The following is a 23,842-nucleotide window of genomic DNA, read 5'->3' as shown; positions in this document are numbered from 1 at the left end:
AATTCTCAAATCACTGTGGACTGTTCGTATACTTTTAAAATTTACTTAAGGTTCACAGGTTTGTTATTTCCAAAACTGCGCACGATTAGATAATATAATGAAGCGGTTGTGTTTTATAAGAAATATGTTGTTCCATGGCCCTGTGTTAGTTGAACTATTAAACATGCATATCTTGTCCACGAGTACATGTCATGCATATTTGGTCATTGTATCTAGTACCTGTGTTTTGTCCAGTCTTTTTTATCGGTCGTGCGTGAAATGTTACTATTGTACATGTTATTCTATTTTCGTACACGGAAAGCCCCGAAATTTTGTCGAATAAATCCCTAAAACTCATTACAGAACTTTAAAAAATAAATAAGCCTAACCCTTTCTGTGCGGTGTTCTGAATGATTAAATTCCAAATAGGAAATAGAGGTGTGTAGTACATATATAAGGCGGGATAGGGGCACGTTAACGTTTGTCGCGGTATGATAGGATTTTGGAAAGGGTATGAAAGGTGGCGGGGTCTACTTTATATGCATTATATGTATGTACATGTAGCATGTAGTGTCATTGATGTTTTGGTCCATTTTCTTGCAAACTTATATTTCTTATTGTTGATATAAACTTTAAAGTCTAAGTTTAGAGTTTTAATTTACAGACAAAAGTCAAGCGTAACCTCCTTGAACCTGAGTTGACACATCCGTAGCCTACACGATGTCAAATGACTTTTGACCTAAAGAATATAACAATTTTATAGCCCAGAATATGACGATTAGAATGAGTAAACGATCGTTTTTATTATATCAGGGTATGTTATAGATTGTATATTATATATACGGATACATGTCCACTTATCAATATAGCAATTACACGTAGCGCGACTGTTTTAAATATCTATAATCGCCAATACCGCAACACTGCCCCATATGAATTTCCCGGCTCTTGTCACAGCTGTTTGTCTCAGATGACGTCACGAATCTACGGCCACCTGGTGATATCAGGGGCGATAAGCGATGCGATCGTTCTAGACAAGGGTCGTTGTGGACTTCGTTTCAAGCACATTTTATGGAAATTACGTCAAATACAACCTGTATTTTTTGTTGGAAATCATAAAGTGCACCACAATAAACAAATATCAACACAAAAATAGCATATTTAAAATCTGTTTATATCACCTTTAAGTCTCATAATTCTATCGTCTATCAATGTTTGAACACAATAATACTACAGCTCCAGTATCAATATATATTAATTCACAGAACTGTTGATTACTATATTGCGGATGGTCAGAAACCGCGAACATACGATGGTCAGAAACCGCGAACATACGACACAAAATCGCGATATCAAATGGCCATAAAAGGTCGCTAGGCATACCTGGGAACGGGAATGAAGTCGTCAAGGAAATATGTTGGTTCTCCTTTGTGTTCATGTAATATCTAGATCAGAAATCATGAATGTCGTTATCTTTCAAAATGGCTTATCATACAGCATTCCATTATCTGTATGCGTGTTATTTCCGAAGTACTGTTAATGCTTGCCAGTAATTTCAGGTTATCAGATACTTTTCTGAAATCACCCACACACAACATAATTTCTAGACGCCCCCACCTATGTGCAATGGACAATTCACTCAGGCTAATTCTTTTACATAACCAAGAAGCAAAATATGGCATAAATGTATTGTTCTACATTTCTTATGAAACATATAACATAAGATATTGACAAATTCCACGTCATTGTTTAGTATTTTAATTGATACCGTTGTAATTACAAATCGTTGATCAATACGATTAAGCAGGTACAATATGTACGCTGTACCAATATCCGAGCCAAAGTCACGCACGTTAAACAAATGAACTACATAACCAATGTGGAGGTGATAAAATGATTTTTAGGCAAGACAATTCACCTAATAAGGTAAACACACTACTGTCAGAGCGATTTGAGCAGTTCTAGACAAAAGTAGCATTACTCTACGAGCAAGGGACTGGGTTCGGCATACAAGATATTCGACCACAATGTGTAATGGCGGACAGCGAGTGAGTTTGAACATTTCACACGCATTTCACCACCATGGGATTTTCTGACATATCACAGTAAAACCGACTGATCTAATTTCCATTAGAACTGGGGGTTTTCCGATATATATACAAATTTTAATGTTCTCGTAAAATGAATTGACCCACACACAACATAATTTCTAGACGCCCCCACCTATGTGCAATGTGTATGATTTGGGAGAATGATCATCGGTATATCATATCTGATTAGTGTCCTTGATAGTTTTCTGTGATAGTTACTTTTGTATTCAGGTTGTTTTCGTGAACTTTTATGCTGTAATATGCAATGCAAATTATGATGGATACCTTTATTCATAACCTGGTGTCATTAACTCATATACATAGATATTACAGTAATTATCTTATTTTCATATGCAAACCATGCTTACTCCTATGCTATATTTGAAATATATTATATACGGCAAATTTTGGAACGCATACTGTGAAACAAGGCATTTCATTGTACATGTAAATCAAGGAACGACAACATATGTTTGATAAATAAAACCCTGATTAAATTGAGTAAAATGATGAACGGTCAAAAACGGTGTATCCATTTGTAAAATAACAAGAGGCCCAGAGGGCCTGTATCGCTCACCTGGTTTGTAATGCCAAGTAATGTTCTGAATACAGGTTCATTGTTTCTTTTCTGAAGGAATTTTCATATTAACCTCTAAATCCCCTATTGGGCCCCACCCCTCCTGCCCCCAGGGGGTCAGAGCCAAAATTTATACAAGTTCTGTTCCCCTTCCCCCAAGGATGTTTGTGGTCAAATTTGGTCACAATCCAAGCAAAACTCTAGCACAAGTAGCGATTTATAGGATTTACCTCTATTTCCCCTATTGGGCCCCATCCGTCCTGCCCCCGGGGGGCCAGAGCCAAAATTTATACAAGTTCTTTTCCCTTTCCAAAAAAGGATGTTTGTGGCCAAATTTGGTTACATTCTATGCAGAACTCTATGACTAGTAGCAATTTAAAGGATTTACCTCTATTTCCTCTATTGGGCCCCGCCCCTCCTGCCCCCAGGGGGTCAGAGCCAAAATTTATACAAGTTCTGTTCCCCTTCCCCCAAGGATGTTTGTGGCCAAATTTGGTTACATTCCATTCAGAACTCTATGACAAGTAGCGATTTAAAGAATTTACCTCTATTTCCCCTATTGGGCCCCGCCCCTCCTGCTTCCGGGGGATCAGGGCCAAAATTTATACAAGTTCTGTTCCCCTTCCCCCAAGGATGTTTGTGGCCAAATCTGGTTACAATCCATGCAGAACTCTAGGACAAGTAGCGATTTATAGAATTTACCTATAATTTCCCTATTGGGCCCCGCCCCTCCTGCCCCCCGGGACCACAGCCAAAATTTATACAAACTCAGTTCTTATTCTCCAAAGGATATTTCTGGCCAAATTTGGTTACATTCCATACATTCCATACAGAACTCTATGACTAGTAGCGATTTAAAGGATTTACCTCTATTTCCCCTATTGGGCCCCGCCCCTCCTGCCCCCGGGGGGCCAGAGCCAAAATTTATACAAGTTCTGTTCCCCTTCCCCCAAGGATGTTTGTGGCCAAATTTGGTTACATTCCATTCAGAACTCTATGACAAGTAGCGATTTAAAGGATTTACCTCTATTTCCCCTATTGGGCCCCGCCCCTCCTGCTTCCGGGGGATCAGGGCCAAAATTTATACAAGTTCTGTTCCCCTTCCCCCAAGGATGTTTGTGGCCAAATCTGGTTACAATCCATGCAGAACTCTAGGACAAGTAGCGATTTATAGAATTTACCTATATTTCCCTATTGGGCCCCGCCCCTCCTGCCCCCCGGGACCACAGCCAAAATTTATACAAACTCAGTTCTTATTCTCCCAAGGATATTTCTGGCCAAATTTGGTTACATTCCATACATTCCATGCAGAACTCTATGACTAGTAGCGATTTATAGGATTTACCTCTATTTCCCCTATTGGGCCCCGCCCCTCCTGCCCCCAGGGGGTCAGAGCCAAAATTTATACAATTTTCTGTTCCCTTCCCCCAAGGATGCATTTCTGGCCAAATTTGGTTACAATCCATGCAGAACTCTAGGACAAGTAGCGATTTAAAGGATTTACCTCTATTTCCCCTATTGGGCCCCATCCCTCTTGCCCCCGGGGTTCAGAGCCAAAATTTATACAAGTTCTGTTCCCCTTCCCCCAAGGATGTTTTTGGTCAAATTTGGTTACAATCATGCAGAACTCTAGGACTAAGTAGCGATTTAAAGGATTTACCTCTATTTCCCCTATTGGGCCCCGCCCCTCCTGCCCCCGGGGGGTCCAGAGCCAAAATTTATACAAGTTCTGTTCCCCTTCCCCCAAGGATGTTTGTGGCCAAATTTGGTTACAATCCATGCAGAACTCTAGGACAAGTAGCGATTTATAGGATTTACCTCTATTTCCCCTATTGGGCCCCGCCCCTCCTGCCCCCAGGGGGTCCAGAGCCAAAATTTATACAAGTTCTGTTCCCCTTCCCCCAAGGATGTTTTGTGGCCAAATTTGGTTACATTCCATGCAGAACTGTAGGACAAGTAGCGATTCATAGGATTTACCTCTATTTCCCCTATTGGGCCCCGCCCCTCTTGCCCCAGGGAGTCAGAGCCTAAATTTACACAAGTTCTGTTCCACTTCCGCCAAGAATGTTTGTGGCCAAATTTGGTTACAATTCATGTAGAACTCCAGGACAAGTAGCGTTTTATAGGATTTACCTTTATTATCCCTATTGGGCCCCGCCCCTCCTGCCCCCGGGGAGTCAGAGCAAAAATTTATACAAGTTCTGTTCCCCTTCCCCCAAGGATGTTTGTGGCCAAATTTGGTTACAATCCATGCAGAACTCTATGACTAGTAGCGATTTAAAGGATTTACCTCTATTTCCCCTATTGGGCCCCGCCCCTCCTGCCCCCAGGGGGTCAGAGCCAAAATTTATACAAGTTCTGTTCCCCCTCCCCCAAGAATGTTTGTGGCCAAATTTGGTTACAATCCATGCAGAACTCTAGGACAAGTAGCGATTTATAGGAAATGTTGACGGACGGACGGACGGACGGACGGACGACGGACGACGGACGACGGACGACGGACGCCGCGCCATGACATAAGCTCACCGTCTAAAAATGACGATATCGACAAACAAGAGGCCCAGAGGGCCTGTATCGCTCACCTGGTTTGTAATGCCTAGGAAAGTTCTGAATACAAGTTCATTGTTTCTTTTCTGAAGGAATTTGAATATTTACCTCTAATTCCCCTATTGGGCCCCACTCTTTCTGCTCAAGGGTGTCAAAGCCAAAAATTTATACAAATTCTGTTAACCCCAAGGATATTTCTGGGCCAAATTTGGTTAAAATCCAAGCAGAACTATATGGCTATTAGCGATTTATAGGATTTACCTCTATTTTCCCTATTGGGCCCCGCCCCTCCTGCCCCCAGGGGGTCAGAGCCAAAATTTATACAATTTTCTGTTCTCCTTCCCCCAAGGATGCATTTCTGGCCAAATTTGGTTACAATCCATGCAGAACTCTAGGACAAGTAGCGATTTATAGGATTTACCTCTATTTCCCCTATTGGGCCCCACCTCTCTTGCCCCCAGGGGATCAGAGCCAAAATTTATACAAGTTCTGTTCCCCTTCCCCCAAGGATGTTTCTGGTCAAATTTGGTTACAATCCATGCAGAACTCTAGGATAAGTAGCGATTTATAGGATTTACCTCTATTTCCCCTATTGGGCCCCGCCCCTCCTGCCCCCGGGGGGTCAGAGCCAAAATTTATACAAGTTCTGTTCCCCTTCCCCCAAGGATGTTTGTGGCCAAATTTGGTTAAAATCCCTGCAGAACTCTAGGTCAAGTAGCGATTCATAGGATTTACCTCTATTTCCCCTATTGGGCCCCGCCCCTCCTGCCCCCAGGGGGTCAGAACCAAATTTCATACAAGTTCTGTTCGCCTTCCCCCAAGGATGTTTGTGGCCAAATTTGGTTACATTCCATGCAGAACTGTAGGACAAATACCGATTTATAGAATTTACCTCTATTTCCCCTATTGGGCCCCGCCCCTCCTGCTTCCGGGGGATCAGAGCCAAAATTTATACAAGTTCTGTTCCCCTTCCCCCAAGATGTTTGTGGCCAAATTTGGTTACAATCCATGCAGAACTCTAGGACAAGTAGCGATTTATAGAATTTACCTTTATTTCCCTATTGGGCCCCGCCCCTCCTGCCCCCGGGGAGTCAGAGCAAAAATTTATACAAATTCTGTTCCCCTTCCCCCAAGGATGTTTGTGGCCAAATTTGGTTACATTCCATCATTCCATGCAGAACTCTAGGACAAGTAGCGATTTATAGGATTTACCTCTATTTCCCCTATTGGGCCCCGCCCCTCCAGCCCCCGGGGGTCAGAGCAAAAATTTATACAAGTTCTGTTCCCCTTCCCCCAAGGATGTTTGTGGCCAAATTTGGTTAAAATCCCTGCAGAACTCTAGGACAAGTAGCGATTTATAGGATTTACCTCTATTTCCCCTATTTGGCCCCGCCCCTCCTGCCCCCCGGGGGCCAGAGCCAAAATTTATACAAGTTCTGTTCCCCTTCCCCCAAGGATGTTTTTGGCCAAATTTGGTTACAATTTCCATGCAGAACTATGACTAGTAGCGATTCAAGGATTTACCTCTATTTCCCTATTGGGCCCCGCCCCTCTTGCCCCGGGGGTCAGAGCCAAATTTACACAAGTTCTTTCCCTTCCCCAAGAATGTTTTGGCCAAATTTGGTTACATCATTGAACTCTAGACAAGTAGCGTTTTATAGGATTTACCTTTATTATCCCTATTGGGCCCCGCCCCTCCTGCCCCCGGGGGTCAGAGCCAAAATTTATACAAGTTCTGTTCCCCTTCCCCCAAGAATGTTTGTGGCCAAATTTGGTTACAATCCATGCAGAACTCTAGGACAAGTAGCGATTTATAGGAAATGTTGACGGACGGACGGACGGACGGACGGACGGACGACGACGGACGGACGACGGACGACGGACGCCGCGCCATGACATAAGCTCACCGGCCCTTCGGGCCAGAGTAGACTAAAAAACCTCAAACAATGAGTTTAAACTATAATCAGTAAAATTAACATTGCAATCAACTACAGCCCTCTATATTTTAAATTTGTTTTCTTTGGTCTTGGAATTATTTCTTTATACATTTAGCTTCAAGCAAAAACCGCTTCCTCCCAAAAGAAATAAAAAAGACATCAGTGATTCGTTGATACAACATTTTATTAAAATATTTCAATTTCATAATTCATTTAATGTCATCAATCATGGCAGTATCGTTATAATTTCATTTTGAGACGGAACCTTGAACATCAGTTTTACACATGTTAATTTTAAAGGGACAATTCGCTCAGGCTAATTCGTTTAAATAACCAAGAAGCAAAATATGGCATAAATGTATTGTTCTACATTTCTTATGAAACATATAAAATAAAATATTACCAAATTCTACGCCATTGCTTAGTATTTTAATTAATATCGTTGAAATATCAAATCGTTGATCAATACGATTAAGCAGGTACAATATGGACGCTGTACCAATATCCGAGCCAAAGTCACCCACGTTAAACAAATAAACTTCATAACCACTGAGAAGGTGATAAAAAAGATTTTAGGCAAGACAATTCACCTAATAAGGTTAACCCACTACTGTCGGAGCGCTTTGAGTAGTTCTAGACAAAAGTTGCATTACTCTATGGGCAAGGGACATGGTTCGGCATACAAGAAGTTCGACCATAATGTGTAATGGCGGACAGCGAGCGAGGTTGAACATCTACACACATGTCACAACCATGGGCTTTTCAGACATATCACAGTAAAACCGACTGATCTAATTTCCATTAGAACTGATTTTTTTCCGATATATGTACACATTTTAATGTTCTTTTACACTAAATTGTCCCTTTAACTCAAATACAGATCAACATAGAAAATGTATTATTGGAATGGTAATAGATCATAACATAGAGTGAAAAGAATCATGTATCAAAACGGATAGGATACAATACAGCTGACTGTAAGGATTTAATACAAGCATGTTTAAAGTGAATAGTCGGGCAGTGAAACCAGTCTAAATGCGTTCGTTGGCCTTCCAAAAGCCCTTATATATCAAAACGGCGGTCAAGTTCTGCTTAAGTTGTCTAGTTTTGACCATTGAAATTATTGAAAAGCCTCGGGTACATTTAGCACAGTGATGTCAACACGGACATAGCCAGCCGGTAGTACGTTTTAGGATTCCTGTAATATAAATTAATTCCTTCGCATGCAGAGGGATTTTGATGGGAAGTTTTATTTTCCTATTTCATAAAAAATATATCTTACATAGGCACTTCCTGTTGTTTCTTACATAGGCACTGCCTGTTGTTTGATCCCATTTCAATTTATTTGAAATAAAATTTTGTTGAAATGAAATGAAAAAAAATATACTGGACATACCGACTTTAGCATTCCTTTACTATTTACCTTAAAGATTTCATAAGTAGTTAATACCTAAGTTTTACACGTTAAAATAGACAGGATACATTGCAGATGACTTTTGATTTAAGAGATAAATGTTTAAAGAGGTCATATTTGTAAATATCCAAGTTTTATACTTTAATATTGAAAACACGACACGGAAACAAACTATGACATCAATGACGTTAATGTAGTCTCTAAAACGAATCGTGGACTTCTGCAGTAAACTGCGATATCTATGCGATCCAAAAAACAGCCATAAAAGAATAACATCTATGCATATAGTTTCCAATTATATAAACAATGAACACTCGAAACTAGAAAGTGGTTGCTATTTTTTTCTGTTTCGCCTCTCGGCATGGGAGATATAAATTATCAAGGCATATGGAATGGAATGAAGAATGGGAAATCAAAAGTCACAAGGCACTTGTTACACATGACCAATACGATACATAAGGTACAAATTAATGTCATTGTATATTAATGTTAATTTGAGCAGCAAATTATATATGGTTAAATTAATTTTCATACAAAGGAGTAGGAAAAGTCCAACAATATGTCAACGGTATAGAATAGCCTCAATTGTTCCAGGAATTGATATTAAGGCGAGCAAAAATATTTAAATCCATATTAAGTCATGACATAATCTATTACAAATTGGTAATACAATTGTGTGAATTAGTCTACTTGGAAGGAAAATTGTGCGTAATGAGTAAATGAAGTAATAAGGGAACACAGAAAGTTGGAAGATGAATTTTCAATATTTGGTAATGTTATCCCAATGCACTGTCCTTTTTGTAAGCCGTAATGGATTGTTCCGTCTTGTTGATCAAATTCAACTAAATTGAAATATGGCTTATCTTAGCCACGATAAAAAGGGACATAGATCGAGGGCAATATATTACCAGTGTTTTGTTTATTTAAGGTTAAAACTTTAAATAAGAATACTGGTTTATTTGATAATTTAACAACACTTGAAAACTGATCACTGCCTTCGGTAAAATCAACATCTAAGTCTTGTCTTCATAGAATAATGTCAGAGAAGAAACAAAATAAATTCATGATGATAAATTATTAAACAGTTTTTTTTCATAAACCTATAAAAACAAAACAATGTAACAAATAGTGTCCATCAGTAAACAAACATGTTGTTGCAGAAACACCTAATAGTTCATCAGCACACCCTATCCATGAGATGAACCTACATATAAATCAATAAATAAAATAATTTATATTGATCACATACATGCATTGTACATGGCACGATATATCTTACATCAATACATCAATCACTATATACCAAGATTAAAAATCCTATCGATAGCTGCCACTAGCTAAACAAATGAGGAATGACAACAACGACTTAACGTAATACAAATGTAGAATGTATAAAATAAATTTCTGATCAAAATAATTTAATAGGTAATTCCGATGTGTGATATTTAAATTTAATTGCATAAGCAATACTCTTTATTGAAACAATATATCATTAAATACATTTTGTAATTTTAATTATTACTCAAAATACTTTTTTATTCAAAAACATTATTTGGCAATCCAAAATATGCCGCTGACGTAGCGTAAGTCAAATCTGTCCTACGATTTCACTCTTCTAAGAGGTACCGCGAGCTGACTATATATTAGGCAAAAAATATTTAAAAAAAAACTAATAATATAGGAGGTTTAGCGGACTATGCTATCCCATGCTTAGTTTCTGAGAAGTCATTTATATAGAAATAGCAAAATTGATCCCTTTTTGACCCCGACTCTCAGGCCCCTGGGGGTCAGCCCCATCATTTGTACAATTTTCAGTCAGTCATGAACGCCACGGTATTAAATAATCTCAGGTTGGCCCTTCAGACCAGGTGAGCTAAAAATTATAATGATGATAATTACAAAGTGGGAACATCTATCGAGTTTAGATGAAACCAAATAAATACAAGATATAGGTCCATTTTCTGCTTGGCCGCATGTCCTAGTGATAAATCATTATCAACTTCTGCAAGGTAATAAGACCGGCTCCGGGAAATAAGTTTATCAGTATTACTAGAGTTAGCGTGCGCATGTAATTCATCTATATAAAATTGCTTAGGGAGTAAAGATAAGTTCAGATTTAACAATATGCTAACGAATTTGGGAACTCTTCTCAAACTCGATTTTACATTTATCTTTTCGTCGGTTCAGTTATGAACACTTTAAGCAAATCTAAGTTAATTGTATCAATATAATTGAGTTGCTTTCAGACTACTTTGGTCTTGACAGTTACATGTATATCTGACAATGCAACTGACATCGTTCTTCATTTTGACACATTATTTTGGCGTCTTTAATTTAACAAACTGGCAAAAAAATGTTATGGATCTCGTTTACAAATAATATCTTAATAAGCTATTAAAGTTATATGTGCCGTAAATGAACAAAAAATTTGAGATGCATTATTTTCTTTAGTAATCTATTTAAAACCATAAGGTTTAACGAATAAAAAATCATTCAAATGGACAGAAAACATTTATGATGCCTTATAGAGAATACAGACGTTATGCAATGTACAATTCTGGTTTTTATCCCTTTTTGCCTTATGTATGTTTAGATGGAAAGATACCTTCAGAAATCACTCTACAATTACTAATTATACTGTAAAAATGTGAAATGAAATTGTAAACAATAATTTGGCATTATGGTTTGACATTATGTTCTCATTTCACTACACCAATGATTTCAATATAACGATTTTTGGCATAAACATTTCCAGCTCTTATGTGTACTTGTTAAAATTAAACCTATGTATTGAAAATATTTTAATTCTCAAAATATTGGTAACTTATGAGTAATATATTAAAATATCTTATTGATTCTTGAGTATGAAAAATACGGTATATATAACTTTAACAAAAAGGGGAAACGATAGACGAAATGTACAATGCGTTTTATACTTATAATATTGATAAATTGGTATACACAATATAATTCTAACGTGTCTATTACAATGTGTCCAAATATAAAAAGTTTTGTAAGGCAGAACAAAATATTTATGTTTTATTTTTTTCGAAGTAAATTATCCTGTCGAAGTAAAATTGCTGAATGAATTTGCGACCCACATTTTGGTCCTATTCTTACTGCAAATTGTACTTAATATCGCCACATTATTCATAATGAAAAGATATTTAGCAAAGTTTGTAGAAAGAATAGGACCGAAATTCCGGTCGCAATTCACTCAGTAATTTGCCTTTAACAGGATAATATACACTGAAAAATAATGTGATAACAATACCAATTACTGTACACCAACCAATTTCCGTGACCGTTTAATTTCTTTGGCAAGTACAAATCGCGAAATCAAATCGTCCCGAAAAATGTTAGGTATTAGAAGGACCTTTTGACTTAAAATCTCGAAACTAAAACGCCACAAAAATCGGTTGGTTAATGGTTAACATACATTGATGAAAGGCAACACGTACATGTAACTCTCTTAGTTTATAAAATAGTAATCGATAACAATTTCATAAATTTTTAAAGCAACAGCTTACAACAATAAATATATATATATATTGGAAAATATACATCTGAAATGTGTAAATAACTAGTTTATCACATTTTACTAAGACGTATTTATTAATAGACAAACAACAATAAAATCTTATGAACAATAACAAACATATAAAATATTATCATTAAATGAATGTTATTTCATTGTAACTGGAACAGCAATTGGATCATACAGACTTTCACATTCGCGTTACCAGTATTTGGCGTTTTCCTTTACTGGACAAATAAGCGGAGCTTAAATTTCGCGATTCATCAATTTCTATTATTACTGATGTTTTAATGTTCTTAATCTTTCGCTGATGCTTAGACATATGATTAGACAAGTTTTTCTCCCATACCTGACAGGGTTATCCCGCAGGGTTGCTAGGGAAAAGATAACTGTCTTTTACCGGGGTAGGTTAAAAACCCCAGCTCACATGCGCTTGACAATAACGTCATCAATACATGCCGAGATTATTGACGAGTACGCCGAGATAATTGACGAGTACGCCATTAATTGTGAACATTATAAAAATAATTTCTAATCTATTTTTTTATAATGGGAGGAAAATAATCTTACATAGGTTTATTAATTCTATTAATCCGTAAAAATGTGATTGTAGCGAAAATATCCCATCCGCCTAATTCAACCACTATTCAGTATGTTATGGGTAACACGACATTAAAGTTCAAGGATAATATTCCATGGTTTGAAAATTTTAAATGAATTCCTTATTCAGGGGTAGCTAATTCTTTAAAAGATAAATCAATGATTTCAGGATATAATAAATAAAAATCAACTTAGCAGTTTTTATGTTGATTGTTTCATAGCAACGACGAAAAGCATAAATATTTCTATATTTGGACAAAGATGTAAATACTTTTAGCTACCTGGCAATATTTTTTCTTATTTGTATGACGTTGAGCAAACGGTTACGGTAAAGTGATACTTTTCCTGTTTATGATATGCAACATTCATATTCATCTCAAAATCAATAACATATGATATGTACATTTGATATTAGTATATGAGCTTATGTGGCACTTTGAAAACAATCACAAATGGAAACAATGGCCATCAATCCTAGTTAAACGATATGCACATTCATTAATAAAAAAAAAAAAACTGAGCGAGTTTACGAAATATAGTATGAAAACATCATCATTTAGTTCCTAAATAGAATAAACACTCTGTAAATACAATTGTCAAACAGGATTTTATTTCGCTGTATACAAATATATTCTTGTGGAACCGAGATCTCTTGGTTTTCCCAAATACCGTATGAAATAAACGGCACACGAACATCGAGAGAATTTCGAATATAAAAAGTTGATTGAACATGTTGCACAACCTGATGGTACATGTATATCTTAGATTTATCTAAACTAAACCAAAACCATACTATTTAACAAATGCATCCCTTCGAATTCAATAGTAACCCCATCCATATACATAACTGATAAACTTTATACTAAAACCAATCGTAATCACTAACAGGTTAAGACTTTCCTACTTCATATTCAACTGTTTTATATTTAAGCTAATTTATACTAATTATAATTGAAATACGCCCATTAACATATTTATTACAGTAATATATCATATAGTGTATCCTATACACAACACTGTAACAGTAACTTAATTAAATGCAGACTTTCAAAGTTATTGATAAATACAATATTCCACCCTTCAGGGATAAAGAGTTGTTATCTTTTGGGGGTGAATGAGTTTATATTATGCGTTTTCATATCTTTCATATATACATACATGTACGATGTGCAGTAGTCTCCTCGTTGGGGACGGTAAATGACATGGAAATAACCTTCAAACCTGATCATATGTTGTCTGATATCCTTTTCATACACTCATATTCAAGATCTGCCAACTGATTTTTCTGCTCTTGCACTGAGGCCTGAAATAAAAGATAAATATATAGAGATAAAGTACAATTATTATATGGTTCTAATAGTTGAACATCCTATTCACAGCCAGGGTCATGTAATTATAAGGACGTGCCAGGTTTGTTGGTGAAGGAAAGCCGGAGTACCCGGAGAAAAGCCACCGACCAGCGGTCGGTAACTGGCGACTGCGCTGCGCCACATAGGATTTGAACCTGAATCCCAGAGGTGGGGGCTTGTGGTATTATTATTATAAGACCATGTACTAAAGACAAAGAAAATTTTGTAACCGATTTCTCTCTTATTTTGGTTTTCTTTTCCAAGATTTTTGTTCTGTCAAAACTAGTTTGTAAATATAATTTTCAATGAAATAATTTCATTTTACTGTTAGACATTAAGTGCTCACTAAATACTTCCTAACTCTAATTTCCGCTATGAAATCATCCTCTGCAACAGGTGTATGTAGCTCTTTCCTTGGTGCATTGTAATGAAAACTTTCCTTTACTTAATCAAAACTTTAAATGTGAAATTACTTTGAAGTTCTTTGTTATATAAAAATATGTTTATTATCATATTAATATTGATACAATATTCTGGGGTACATTAGATCTAGAGCTCAGACACTCCGACTGATATTTCATAATGTGTGTTTTTATTTATTCTGTTTCTCTCACGCAAAGCTGTGTAATTTTTTATATAAATACATTATTAATTAGAACTGCAGCAAATGCCGTCTATGGTCACAGGTTTTAGTAAGCGACAGTGTAACATACACCTAGGACCTAGGATGATGTAAAATAAATTAAATGTGTGGCCGGTGTCATATCATTTGTATCCCCCATCAAAAAAGTTTGTCCATCAAAAAAGTATCCAGGGATACTATTTTGCCCATAAAAAAAGTATCCCTCCAATCAAAAAGTATCCATCCATGACATCAAAAGTGATTGTTATAATTTTAGTTGGAAGTAAATCCAATGGTCATATAGATATACCAATAATTACAACTAAAAAGTATCTAGAGTGAGATTAGTCAAATATCTTGGGGGTGGGATTTGAAGGCCATAGAAAAAGTATCTAGGGGGAGATAAGTATGATATCTAGGTGGGATACATATTTGATGGCCATAAAAAAAGTATCTAAGGAGAGATCTGTCTAATATCTAGGGGGGGGGGGGGGTAAATATTTGATGGACAAAGAAAAAGTATCTAGAGTGAGATTAGTCTAATATCTAGGGGGGATACATATTTGATTGTCATAGAAAAAGTATCTAGGGGGAGATTAGTCTAATATCAAGGGGGAATACATATTTGATGGCCATCGAAAAAAGTATCTATGGGGAGATTATAGTCTAATATCAAGAGGGATACATCTTTGATGGAAATCAAAAAAAATCTATGGGGAGATTATAGTCTAATATCAAGAAGGATACATCTTTGATGGCAATCAAAAACAATAGGCCCAGAGGGCCTGTATCGCTCACCTGGTTTGTAATGCCAAGTAATGTTCTGAATACAGGTTCATTGTTTCTTTTCTGAAGGAATTTTAATATTAACCTCTATATCCCCTATTGGGCCCCACCCCTCCCGCCCCCAGGGGGTCAGAGCCAAAATTTATACAAGTTCTGTTCCCCTTCCCCATTTCCCCTATTGGGCCCCACCTGTCCTGCCCTCAGGGGGCCAGAGTCAAAATTTATACGAGTTCTGTTCCCCTTCCCCCAAGGATGTTTGTGGCCAAATTTGGTTACAATCCATGCAGAACTCAATGACTAGTAGCGATTTAAAGGATTTACCTCTATTTCCCCTATTGGGCCCCGCCCCTCCTGCCCCCGGGGGGTCAGAGCCAAAATTTATACAAGTTCTGTTCCCCTTCCCCAAAGGATGTTTGTGGCCAAATTTGGTTACATTCCATTCAGAACTCTATGACTAGTAGCGATTTAAAGGATTTACCTCTATTACCCCTATTGGGCCCCGCCCCTCCTGCCCCCGGGGGACCAGAGCCAAAATTTATACAAGTTCTGTTCCCCTTCCCCAAAGGATGTTTGTGGCCAAATTTGGTTACATTCCATTCAGAACTCTATGACAAGTAGTGATTTAAAGGATTTACCTCTATTTCCCCTATTGGGCCCCGCCCCTCCTGCCCCTGGGGGATCAGAGCCAAAATTTATACAAGTTCTGTTCCCCTTCCCCCAAGGATGTTTGTGGCCAAATTTGGTTACAATCCATGCAGAACTCTAGAAAAGTAGAGATTTAAAGGATTTACCTCTATTTCCCCTATTGGGCCCCGCCCCTCCTGCCCCCAGGGGGTCAGAGCCAAAATTTATACAAGGTTCTGTTCCCCCTCCCCCAAGGATGTTTGTGGCCAAATTTGGTTACATTCCATTCAGAACTCTATGACTAGTAGCGATTTAAAGGATTTACCTCTATTACCCTTATTGGGCCCCGCCCCTCCTGCCCCCGGGGGACCAGAGCCAAAATTTATACAAGTTCGGTTCCCCTTCCCCCAAGGATGTTTGTGGCCAAATTTGGTTACATTCCATTCAGAACTCTATGACTAGTAGCAGTTTAAATGATTTACCTCTATTTCCCCTATTGGGCCCCGCCCCTCCTGCCCCCGGGGGACCAGAGCCAAAATTTATACAAGTTCTGTTCCCCTTCCCCCAAGATGTTTGTGGCCAAATTTGGTTACATTCCATTCAGAGCTCTATGACAAGTAGCGATTTTAAAGGATTTACCTCTATTACCCCTATTGGGCCCCGCCCCTCCTGCCCCCGGGGGGTCAGAGCCAAAATTTATACAAGTTCTGTTCCCCTTCCCCCAAGATGTTTGTGGTCAAATTTGGTTACATTCCATTCAGAGCTCTATGACAAGTAGCAATTTTAAAGGATTTACCTCTATTTCCCCTATTGGGCCCCGCCCCTCCTGCCCCCGGGGGGTCAGAGCCAAAATTTATACAAGTTCTGTTCCCCTTCCCCCAAGATTTTTGTGGCCAAATTCGGTTACATTCCATTCAGAGCTCTATGACAAGTAGCGATTTTAAAGGATTTACCTCTATTTCCCCTATTGGGCCCCGCCCCTCCTGCCCCCGGGGGGTCAGAGCCAAAATTTATACAAGTTCTGTTCCCCTTCCCCCAAGGATGTTTGTGGCCAAATTTGGTTACAATCCATGCAGAACTCTAGGACAAGTAGCGATTTATAGGATTTACCTCTATTTCCCCTATTGGGCCCCGCCCCTCCTGCCCCTGGGGGACCAGAGCCAAAATTTATACAAGTTCTGTTCCCCTTCCCCCAAGATTTTTGTGGCCAAATTCGGTTACATTCCATTCAGAGCTCTATGACAAGTAGCGATTTTAAAGGATTTACCTCTATTTCCCCTATTGGGCCCCGCCCCTCCTGCCCCCGGGGGGTCAGAGCCAAAATTTTATACAAGTTCTGTTCCCCTTCCCCCAAGGATGTTTGTGGCCAAATTTGGTTACATTCCATTCAGAACTCTATGACTTGTAGCGATTTAAATGATTTACCTCTATTTCCCCTATTGGGCTCCGCCCCTCCTGCCCCGGGGGATCAGAGCCAAAATTTATAGAAGTTCTGTTCCCCTTCCCCCAAGGATGTTTGTGGCTAATTTTGGTTACAATCCATGCAGAACTCTTGGACAAGTAGCGATTTAAAGGATTTACCTCTATTACCCCTATTGGGCCCCGCCCCTCCTGCCCCTGGGGGACCAGAGCCAAAATTTATACAAGTTCTGTTCCCCCTCCCCCAAGGATGTTTGTGGTCAAATTTGGTTACATTCCATTCAGAACTCTATGACTAGTAGCAGTTTAAAATGATTTACCTCTATTTCCCCTATTGGGCCCCGCCCCTCCTGCCCCCGGGGGACCAGAGCCAAAATTTATACAAGTTCTGTTCCCCTTCCCCCAAGATGTTTGTGGCCAAATTTGGTTACATTCCATTCAGAACTCTATGACTAGTAGCAGTTTAAATGATTTACCTCTATTTCCCCTATTGGGCCCCGCCCCTCCTGCCCCCGGGGAACCAGAGCCAAAATTTATACAAGTTCTGTTCCCCTTCCCCCAAGATGTTTGTGGCCAAATTTGGTTACATTCCATTCAGAGCTCTATGACAAGTAGCGATTTTAAAGGATTTACCTCTATTACCCCTATTGGGCCCCGCCCCTCCTGCCCCCGGGGGTCAGAGCCAAAATTTATACAAGTTCTGTTCCCCTTCCCCCAAGATGTTTGTGGCCAAATTTGGTTACATTCCATTCAGAGCTCTATGACAAGTAGCAATTTTAAAGGATTTACCTCTATTTCCCCTATTGGGCCCCGCCCCTCCTGCCCCCGGGGGGTCAGAGCCAAAATTTATACAAGTTCTGTTCCCCTTCCCCCAAGATTTTTGTGGCCAAATTCGGTTACATTCCATTCAGAGCTCTATGACAAGTAGCGATTTTAAAGGATTTACCTCTATTTCCCCTATTGGGCCCCGCCCCTCCTGCCCCCGGGGGGTCAGAGCCAAAATTTATACAAGTTCTGTTCCCCTTCCCCCAAGGATGTTTGTGGCCAAATTTGGTTACATTCCATTCAGAACTCTATGACTTGTAGCGATTTAAAGGATTTACCTCTATTTCCCCTATTGGGCTCCGCCCCTCCTGCCCCCGGGGGATCAGAGCCAAAATTTATACAAGTTCTGTTCCCCTTCCCCCAAGGATGTTTGTGGCTAATTTTGGTTACAATCCATGCAGAACTCTATGACAAGTAGCGATTTAAAGGATTTACCTCTATTTCCCCTATTGGGCCCCGCCCCTCCTGCCCCTGGGGGATCAGAGCCAAAATTTATACAAGTTCTGTTCCCCCTCCCCCAAGGATGTTTGTGGCCAAATTTGGTTACAATCCATGCAGAACTCTAGGACAAGTAGCGATTTATAGGATTTACCTCTATTTCCCCTATTGGGCCCCGCCCCTCCTGCCCCCGGGGGACCAGAGCCAAAATTTATACAAGTTCTGTTCCCCTTCCCCCAAGGATGTTTGTGGCCAAATTTGGTTACATTCCATTCAGAGCTCTATGACAAGTAGCGATTTTAAAGGATTTACCTCTATTTCCCCTATTGGGCCCCGCCCCTCCTGCCCCCGGGGGGTCAGAGCCAAAATTTATACAAGTTCTGTTCCCCTTCCCCCCAAGGATGTTTGTGGCCAAATTTGGTTACATTCCATTCAGAACTCTATGACTTGTAGCGATTTAAATGATTTACCTCTATTTCCCCTATTGGGCTCCGCCCCTCCTGCCCCGGGGGATCAGAGCCAAAATTTATAGAAGTTCTGTTCCCCTTCCCCCAAGGATATTTGTGGCCAAATTTGGTTACATTCCATGCAGATCTCTAGGACAAGTAGCGATTTAAAGGATTTACCTCTATTACCCCTATTGGGCCCCGCCCCTCCTGCCCCTGGGGGACCAGAGCCAAAATTTATACAAGTTCTGTTCCCCCTCCCCCAAGGATGTTTGTGGTCAAATTTGGTTACAATCCATGCAGAACTCTAGGACAAGTAGCGATTTATAGGATTTACCTCTATTTCCCCTATTGGGCCCCGCCCCTCCTGCCCCTGGGGGACCAGAGCCAAAATTATACAAGTTCTGTTCAAAAAAAATCTATGGGGACATTAGTCAAATATCTAGGGGGGATACATATTTGATGGCCATCGAAAAAGTATCTAGCTGGATCTAAGTATGATATCTAGAGGGGATACATATTTGATAGCCATAGAAAAAGTATCTAGAGTGAGATTAGACAAATATCTAGGGGTGGGATTTGAAGGCCACAGAAAAAGTATCTAGTAGGGAGAGATCCATCAAATATCTAGGGGGATACATGTTTGATGGCCATAAACAAGAGGCCCAGAGGGCCTGTATCGCTCACCTGGTTTGTAATGCCAAGTAATGTTCTGAATACAGGTTCATTGTTTCTTTTCTGAAGGAATTTGAATATTTACCTCTAAATTCCCTATTGGGCCCCACCCCTCCTGCCCCCAGGGGGTCAGAGCCAAAATTTATACAAGTTCTGTTCCCCTTACTAAAAGTTGTCTGTTTTGTCACTTTCTTTTATTGACTATATATAAACCTGAATTGCATTGTTTTGTTCTGGAAGTTTCCAAAGTTGATCAGATGCTTAGAATATTGTGACCGATGCAAGAGTTTGTATGATACGCTGCTTGTTTACACAAAATAAATGCGTTTAGCACTGTAAGATGTCATTGTTGTTAATTTATAGTAAATTGTTCCTGGCATGTATATCTTAATATATGTTTTTGAAAGTTTGGTGTCACTAAACCATGGCTAAATCTATTAAACGCTATAAGACACTGACGTCCAGTATCGTGTGTGCATTTGGAATCTGGGCATAGCGGATGTACACCGACTCTATAACCGACAAGGAAAATAATAGTATGAGTACACTCAGACTATAAAATGTCGTAACACATAATATCCCATATGAAAGTATTACCGCAGTGATGTTAAGTTGCTTTCCTGAACTTCTGCTATATTTTCATAAAAAGAAATTTCAATTAAGTAGTTTCCTTAAATAATGAATGTTCATGAAACTAGGGCCTGATACTGTAAAAGGTAACATATACATGCACACTCTACTAAAATTTACATTATTAAAGACAGATTCAAAAGTGCATTTACCTGCAAATTACGAATATGCTGATGCAACCTTGAACCATTGTGTCCATTGACAGCTTGCGCGTTGGCTACCAGGTTCAAATTTTCTTGAATCTGACAAAGGGCAGACTCCTGGGAATTCAGCATCTGGCTCATCTGTTTATGCTTAACACGGAGCTGACCAGCCAGTTTCAAATATACATTATGGTCTTTCTTTCCAACATCTTTCATAGATTCTCCTTTAGCAGCTTTTTTAAGTCCACTGCTTTCTGAAACACTTGTGTGAGATTCTTTTTCCATTCCCATTGGATACGAATCACCTTGAATCTTACCGAATTCTCCAGAAAATGCGTTTTCTGGCACTGTCTCGGATTTGCCTTCATGACCAATATCTATATTTCGTTGTTCATGCCTACCCTGTAGCAATTCTGAATTTCTTTTGGAATGTTGTTGACTGAACGACGGCTGTGTCAAATGGGTTTCCTCAAAATTTCCCCATTTATCGCGATCTGGACTTCTGTGTGCAATAGACAAGACACCAACGTTGTTGAATGCATGACGTGCTTGTTCAAAAGGAAGCTGATTGGAACATTCCTTCATTGAAGACTTTGATTGATGATGTAATGAATTGTGATGGCTTGACATCATCGATGGCGAACTGAACTGAGCAGAGCTTTCTTGGCTAGGAGGTTGATAGCAATGTGTTTGGCTCGACCACATTGAATCTTTATTTTGAGTTTCTTTATATGTTGGACTAGGCAGTGCCTGGCTAGAATACCCTTGTAATCTGTATGGTTCAGAGTACCTCACACACGTGCTATTTAGGTCCAACTTCATGGAGCGTTGACTGTGACTTGGTGAATGCAATGATAACTGTTCAGACTGACTTTTGAAAATTCTTGATTCTGAACATGATTGCTGATTCGCTGAGTCAGAAAGTTCTGTTTCCATGCTGAATGAAGATGGTGTACATGCTAAGTGCTGCTGCCTTAAAGACTGGTTATTAACTGATCTTGACTGCACAGAATAAGTTTTGTGAATATGAGGTGATGCACTGTAAGTCATGAAGGACTGACTTTTGTTTTGTTGGTGAAGGCAAGTTTTATGAAATTGGGAGGACGGCTGAAAAGATTGGATACTAGGGTCGCTGATATCAGAAGGAGATTTATATGTTGAAGTTATGTGGTGGTGACTGGAGTAGGCCTCATGTGAATCCTCAATGTCTGCATTCCTAGCAATATCCATTTCTTCTTCTTTTTCTGTCGAATCTGTCAAGTTTCTAACATTTTGCATACTAAACAGAGATGATGTAATCTGCCTGCAAGGCAGTTCATCTTCCATTGTGCTTATCTGATTCTCATCTATGTTGCTGCTTGTTTCCATTTTATCTGTATGATCACCAAGCGGTGCATTCTCGGTTAAAGTATCAACATTTGAAGCTTCGTCGTTCAGGTGAGAATGTTCTTTGATATTTGTGACATAAAGACTCTCTCCACTAAAACCAAGTGGACTGTCTTCATTCCTGAAGATCTGTGGACTGTCATGTTTTCCAAGTGAGGAGTCATCACTGTTTGTGGAAACATTACCAACATTTGAAGCACTATTTGCTGAGAATGGGCCTCCACTGCTTATTGAGTGATAACCACTGCTTAGAGGGCTTGTGCTGTCACATACTTCAGTAACAATTGTACATGGTGTATTTGGTGAACTGGTTTGGTCATTACCCAAAAGACGTTTGAGAAGAGGGGTACCAGACTTTTTAAGTCCTAAATCTGTGGCTGCACAGTAATCAGAAATTTTGGCATTGCTGGCAGGGCTCTTTGAAATACCACTGCTTCTTGCAGGGCTCATTGAAGTACCACTGCTTCCTGCAGGGCTCATTGAAGTACCACTGCTTCCTGCAGGGCTCTTTGAAGTAACACTGCTTCCTGACACCCTGGAATCATCACAACTAATGTCTTTTCGAGTTGGAACATCTGAATTCTGAAGGCTTAGCTGCTTTGTGACAGCAATAAGGGCTTCAACTTTCTTTTGTTGTTCTTTCAATAACTGGTTCCCTTCAGATTTTCTGAAATCATAGAAAAAATAACTGCAAAATTAGTGATGTCAATCAAAAATAATTGTGTTCTTTTTATTTTGAAATTCACAGTTTCATTAAGATGACAAGTTCAAAAAGTAGGTCACAGTGACCTAGTTAAGCATTTATTGTATTTTATTATTAAAAACTTTAAATATATGACCTAATTTTTGCATGTGACCTAGCCAATGTGACCCTAGGTTGTAATCATCTTAAGCAGGTCATATCAAGATCCTTATGCAGTACTAAACGTCAATTTCAAGTTATCAAATCTTTGAAAAAATTCTAGTTTTCAGCAAAAATATTAAAGTTTTTAATGCTAAAATAGAATAAATGCTTCAGTAGGTCACTGTGACCTACGTTTTGAACTTTTCATCAGTTTTCAGAACTGAACTTCACAAACCCAATATTTACAGGCTAAATCTGCAAAATTTTTTATCTTTCTTCTAATATTTAATTAATTAGAACTTAAGCAATGAAACTGTGAATTTTCACCCATTAACATTTTACCTCTGAATTTAGCAAGAAGAGCATACAATGTGCAGCTGACCCTAATGTATCTTCATGCAAAAATTTTTGTTTATCACTGAGTGGCCGTAAAACAACCCAAAGTAATATCCCTCCTCTAACTTACTCTATGATGATATTGATGCTGGAAATGAATTTGGCTTTCTTGGTCCACTTGTCTCGGACAATAATAGATCGAGACACAATATACCTAGCCTCCTGATTGGGCACTTTCAGTCTGAATATAGTTTGTGGCGCCTCGTCGTCCGTCATTACTGCAGGAAGACACAATATTATATTATTTATACATTATTATATAGTCTACATTATTTTTTAAATTCATTGATCACTTCAGCTAAAGTTCTTTAGACTGAAGTTCAATAACCATTTCCATTTACACTAGTCTTGTTACTGATAAAAGTTTATAAGGCAATTTGTCATACAAGTGACAACATAATAACAAATAAGGTTACATTAAAAGGTACACAAAGGAATTCTACAGAACTCACTTTTCATGTGACTGAAGCTGACAGCTTGGACATCCTCAGGAACAATGTACTGATAACAGGTATAGCCAGTTATTTCCCCTGACAACAGACCAAGGCACTGCGACACTCTGAAACAAACACCTGGT

At 38.9% G+C, this 23,842-nt stretch overlaps 1 protein-coding gene across 2 annotated transcripts in view; it reads right to left on the bottom strand.

The window, feature by feature from the left end:
* Positions 1–7,296: 7,296 nt before the first annotated feature.
* The window catches only part of LOC138327586 (aryl hydrocarbon receptor nuclear translocator 2-like), a 38,804-nt gene continuing 22,258 nt past the window's right edge, over positions 7,297–23,842 (bottom strand). For both annotated transcript variants that reach the window (XM_069273782.1, XM_069273783.1), the window contains 4 exons: positions 23,718–23,824; positions 23,336–23,483; positions 20,649–22,692; positions 7,297–13,985 (listed from right to left, as the gene is read on the bottom strand). In XM_069273782.1, coding sequence (XP_069129883.1) covers positions 13,908–13,985; positions 20,649–22,692; positions 23,336–23,483; positions 23,718–23,824 — 2,377 coding nt within the window. In that variant the 3' untranslated portion in view covers positions 7,297–13,907. The remainder of the gene's footprint in view (positions 13,986–20,648; positions 22,693–23,335; positions 23,484–23,717; positions 23,825–23,842) is intronic.

This window comes from Argopecten irradians, chromosome 7 (genome assembly GCF_041381155.1).
Source record: "Argopecten irradians isolate NY chromosome 7, Ai_NY, whole genome shotgun sequence".
Taxonomy (NCBI): domain Eukaryota; kingdom Metazoa; phylum Mollusca; class Bivalvia; order Pectinida; family Pectinidae; genus Argopecten; species Argopecten irradians.
This window is presented reverse-complemented; position numbering and strand designations above follow the sequence as displayed.